The sequence below is a fragment of the Psammomys obesus genome, unplaced genomic scaffold, assembly GCF_907164565.1.
Source record: "Psammomys obesus unplaced genomic scaffold, mPsaObe1.curated_primary_1811, whole genome shotgun sequence".
NCBI lineage: Eukaryota > Metazoa > Chordata > Mammalia > Rodentia > Muridae > Psammomys > Psammomys obesus.
In genome coordinates, this window is record NW_026592118.1 from 21,488,688 (window position 1) to 21,494,327 (window position 5,640).

General features: G+C 36.0%; 1 protein-coding gene across 1 annotated transcript in view; it reads right to left on the reverse strand.

Moving 5' to 3' along the window:
- Sema3e (semaphorin 3E) overlaps window positions 1–5,640 on the reverse strand; it is a 244,915-nt gene that overhangs the window by 26,978 nt on the left and 212,297 nt on the right. The window contains exons 8-10 of the mRNA XM_055613028.1: window positions 5,364–5,478; window positions 4,904–4,973; window positions 2,004–2,148 (exon numbers count right to left, since the gene is read on the reverse strand). Coding sequence (XP_055469003.1) covers window positions 2,004–2,148; window positions 4,904–4,973; window positions 5,364–5,478 — 330 coding nt within the window. The remainder of the gene's footprint in view (window positions 1–2,003; window positions 2,149–4,903; window positions 4,974–5,363; window positions 5,479–5,640) is intronic.

The following is a 5,640-nucleotide window of genomic DNA, read 5'->3' on the forward strand; positions in this document are numbered from 1 at the left end:
GAAGAGAAGAGAAGAGAAGAGAAGAGAAGAGAAGAGAAGAGAAGAGAGAAGAGAAGAGAAGAGAAGAGAAGAGAAGAGAAGAGAAGAGAAAAGAAGGAAAGAAAAGAAAGGAAGGAAGGAAGGATGCACCATTTATCAAAACAACACATGTCTTTTAGTAATAAATCTCTAAAGTTTAGGAACACTGGGGTGGTAAGGGTTGGAGGACTCCATGTCTAAAGGCAGACTGAACTACAAAGTAAGACTGTGCCTTAAAAAAACTGACTATAATTGTACAAAATAGGTTTCTCATTACTGAAAGTATGTTAAGATGGTGATGTTTCTGCTTCCCGATTGCATAATTCTAGCATTATAGTATAGAGCTATTTAAATTCCATTGTCACGCGCTAAGAGGACAAAACCTCTTTGTGTTATTCTGATATAATCTGTACGATTTTTGTATTATTTCATAGGTGTTTAAAACTGAAAAAAATGAAAACCTAGTTACTTGTTCTTACATGTTACAGTTCTGAAGACACTGGGTTAAAATGCACCGCTCCAGAGCACTGCAGGACATACTGTTTGGAATACTGACACTCATCTTTGCTTTGCTCCTCACGTTCACGCATGTTCCTCTAAAATCAACACCAGTCATTAAAAATATCTTTATTTCTTTCTAATTTAGTGTATAAATGTGGTAGTTAAGTAACCAGGATCTGTAAAGGGGGTATTCATAATTGTTTGTTTTTAAAAATCAGTCCAGATGCCTAAATTTGTCATGTGTTATGCATTTGCTTCCGCTTGCACAAGACACTATTGGAAACATTTTGGACTACCTTCTACCTTGGAAAAAGTTCAACAACCAGTCACTTCCTCCAACCTCCTCTAAGGCCATGTGGTTTCAAGAAGCATTTCCAGCTAAGCCACAGGAGTAGATTTTCCCATTTAAATTGCAATTTCAAGCAATACAGGGAAATAAAATATACTTTATGTCTTACTGGAAGTAATAATTTTAAGTTGGTGAGAGTGGTTATTGTGATAAGGCTTTACACTGGCTAATGGAGGTGAGGCTTGCTTTCATTTAGAGCTTCAGCTCTACAAAAATGGTTTCTCTATGACTTTGTTGTAACCGTGGAATCAGTATAGGCTCACAACCTCACCAGCTGCTTGTTAAAGTGAAGATATGGACCTGCATGACAAGCTAAACATTTGCACACTGGTACTCACATAAAACACAGAATGGTGCAACCTTTTCCAGCCTGCTTGCATATGGGATTTATGATCTAAGTCTGCATCATCATCCTCATTATTTTCAATTTTAGACATATCCCAATCAAAAGCACAGAAGTCGATATAACTAGTTAGACTTTTGGTACATTTCAGAGGAAAATGATAAAAAATTCCTTTGTTCTGCTAATGGACCAAGCAAAGACAGAATCTTTCCTGGGGAGCACATAAGTGAATGCAGACATTAAAATATTAAAACTGGTCAGGATCTTACTGTTTTAAAGTGATATGTGATACTAATTCTCCTCACAAGGCTGGAAGAAAACTATCCTATGCCCACTTAATTAAATATTTCCATGCTTACCAGCATCCCTAAAGCCAAAAGTTATATTGTTGCTACTTGGTGGAAGTATCAGTGGGCACATATTTTACAATGCTGCTAAGAGGGATCCACTTAAGATTATATATACTATGGCTGTGGGTCAAAAATATCCCCAATCATGGCCCCCTAGACAAGTGGAGAGCCTTGCATTCCAGAGGGTTTCCACAGTGTTCTCCTGTACCCTACCAAATCATATTCAGTAAAAAAAATCTCAGATTCAATCTGCTTTAAAAAAAAGATTAAATATCCTTTATATTAATAATTACATAAAACTCAGCATTACATAAAACTTCTTTATTGTTGGAACATTCTTTCAGATATTAAATTCTTAAATATTTTAACTGCAAAGTAAGATAGAACATGTGAAACAAAGACTTCTAACATAGGAAAAGTATGTCAAAATGATTATACTTACTGATCCGGGCCTTGGGTAAGGGACTTTTCCTTCATACAGTGACCAGTGGTATTCAGGGCCTTCTTTATGTGCATATGGGCCATTAAAGGCTTCCCGTATACTTGACATGTGATAGACACATATAGCATGGCCTCTAAATATGTTGCTGAAAAATAAAAATTACAAATATAGACGTAACTAAGTTCGGTTGGTCAAATACCCAATGTGTATATATACATACATACATATATATATATATATACACATATGTACACACACATTAGAATTAATTTTTGAGGTAAAAAACATCAATTTTTTTAAAGCATAGAATATTCTAGAAATTTTGAATATTACATTATTTTAAGTAATAAAATAAAAAGACTTTCCATTCCTCATTTCCAGTTTACTAAACTTGTAAATTACATTATAAGGACAACCTTGTGCAACCACTTTGTAATTGTTAAGTCCTCTGTTGGGTTTTTCATTTACTTGACTTATTTTCACTTTATCCTTTCTTTTTCCCTTTCTTTCTTTCTTTTTTTCTTTTTCTTTCTTCCTTTCTGTCTTCCATCCTTCCTCCCTCCTTCCCTCCCTCCTTTCTTGCTTGCTTCTTTGAGGAAGCAGGAGCTGTAGCGTATGTGCACACAGTCAGAGTCCATCTTACAAGAGTCAGTTCTCTCCTGTGCGATGTGGGTTCTATCGACCAAACTCATGTTGTCAGGCTTGGAAGCAAGTTCTTTTCCTAATGAGCCATCTTTCCAGCTTCCTTGTATATCTTTTAAAGATTATTAGCAATTTAAAGAGTATTTCTGAGTCTTTACATCTTGAATGTAGATAGTGTTCCTTTAATCACCATGCTGTTAATTTTACTACAAATTCTATTTGCACTGTACTAGACTTCCTAGTAGCCTTTCCCTACTTCTTAGTATGGAGTTCTGTAAAGAAGTCACTGAGTTTTTCAGTAATGGAAAGATTGTGTAAAACTCAGATACTTAATCCTCATATGAAGCAGAGATCAAAATGATTTTTAAAATGGAAAAAAGTTCTACTTTTAGAGGGTAATGATCATTGTTGAATACAAGTTATTGGGGGTATCTGAAATCACATTTACTGTTATACTACTTGACCACAGAGCCATCATTTGAAAGAAATATACCATTTCGCAGCCTCCATACTATGTGAATTAAAATAAATGTTTGTGAAGGAGCTTTAGTAAAATGTAAACTGGTGCAAATGTATTTCCTTCACCCTGGGCCAGCTGTAGAACAGCAGTCATGTTACTGTCTTAGGAAATCAATTCACACATTTTATAACACACCTTGAAGCAATTGGAAATGCCCGTGATACTGGGGAAAACTAGACAGTCTCAGCTGAAGTGGCAATAAACCTTTGATCACCATTCTGCAAATATCAGCCTCTGTGGCAGGTACAGCTGGGAGCTGTTTTCCCCCTCTCAGGTTTATATATAAATTGAACAAAGTTGAAATCATGGAAGGAAATCATGGCTTTGATTTCTCTGAGTGATCCAATATGCTATCATTTAGGAGATTAGCTTTTAAACCAATCATTTTAGCCAACAGAAAACGTACACATTAACTTGTAGGTAAATTTTATCATTTGAAGAATTATGCAAAAATTATTTTCTGGCATAAAAATGAAGTAAAAAAGGTGCTGTCTGTATTGTGGTGACTATCAATACATGTTAACTTTTTAAATTTATTTCAAAGTAGAGTTAATAGAAAGAACTGTTCCCATATTAGTCTGTGGAACAAAAGATCTTGTTACAAGATACTTGTTCAAAGAGCTTTTCAATGTTTTTCATTCAGACTGATCCTTTAAAATCACCTGCTGAAAACCTCACCAAAACTGTGATAAGGCCCTAAGTAAGTCCCAGGTACGGAGTCATATTCCAGTTTATAGTTCATACATTGGTGATTGAGAACTGAGTCATGTCAATCCATCTCTGTTGAAATATTGAGATAATTTCTTCTTTACTATTATTGTTATCTGTTTTTGAAAGATACTCAGGAAATTGGGCATATAAACTTTCAGCTGAAATTGATTATAGGAATATTTATTCACATATGAGTGCATGTAAAATATTTCTTTATAGTACTCTTCCATAATATACAAAATTCCAAAATGCAAAGGGAGAAATAACATATCTATAAGCTTTGAACTTGAGCACTGCATTTCTCAATGGAGAGCAGATGACAAGGGTGTGTTCAGTATGAATCTACATGGGAGGAAAACAACAAAAACAAAGGTGTGAGAACTGCTTCCTGACTAAGGAACCAGAAACATTTCTTGGACATGGGTGGCAAGTATCAGAGCACTGATGTAAACTGATATTGGAAAGGAAAGTCATTTCCGAAAGTAGAGTGAATTAAAGGAGAGAAAAGACCCATTGCTAAGAACTGCCAGTGGAAATGCTGAGCTCTGTAAAGGAATCATCAGTCATTGGAGAAGTCAGAGAAAAAAAAAAACAAAAAAAAAACAAAACTACCCCCAAATTAATGCGGAACACTTAGTTACTAGAGCACTTTTTGAAAGCCTGGATTCAAAATTTTCATTTGAGAAATAAAAGAATTACCCAAGACTTGGTAGCATCCAAGTCATGTCTTATAACCTGACCACCTAAGACTGTCAAATGGTTGTACATGAGTAATTAAAGAGATTGGAAGGGTAGTAGTTGCAGGTAGGTGATGGGATGCTGCAAACAAAACCATAAGGGCTAGCTTGAGATTGTCACTTTGAAGGCCAGCTGCAGTCAGGGAAAGCGAGAGAAACTGGACACTTACAAAGTCCAGAAGATGAGAATGATAACAGGGTCAGCGGATTTCTGATTTATGTACACCGTGAAAGGTACTGCAGTGAGACCATTTTTCTCTCTAGCGTTTTATTGACTATAAGTTTCTCACCTGGTAGTATTGAACAGTCCAAATATCACTGGATTCTTGGGATCTCTGGTAGGCAGTAAAAACACATCCTCTGAAACAACGAAAAGACCATTCCATCATTTAGTATTTCTAAACTTCTTTTCGTGCGAAGAAAATGTACTTACATAAAATAGTTCAGAAGTGCAGATTTTAAGACCCAGTTTTCCCAGTTTACAGCTGTGACCAGGACAGAGCAATGAGTCATTGCTCCTCATTGGGTGACTTAGGCTGAATGACAGAGAAGGTCTCAACAGGAGCAAAATGAGTCTCTTTGTCCTGAAACTCTTCTGCCCTATCAGAGGTGACTGGATCAAAATGAAAAGATAGAAACTTGTCTTTGGTATGGAGAGCTCAAACACTACAGATGTGTTTTTCACACATGCCTAAGAGAGGGATAGCTGTAAAGAAGGACGTATGCAAAGAAGTAAAATGTGACAGTTACCTAGTTCATCAAAGTATGTGTCAATTCCATTCATTCCTGGTACTGAGCAAACCAGCCTTGCTTTCAGGAATGTGCTCCACTTATTCACCAGTATTCTCTGTCCTCCCATGTCATTCTGTGAAACACAAAATGGACAAGTAAGTGTTAAATAAATAACATTTACCAACCAAGGTTTAATACGGTGAAATGGGAAGAGATGCTGTGGTTAGGTAGGTAGGTAGGTAGGTAGGTAGATAGATAGATAGATAGATAGATAGATAGATAGATAGATAGATAG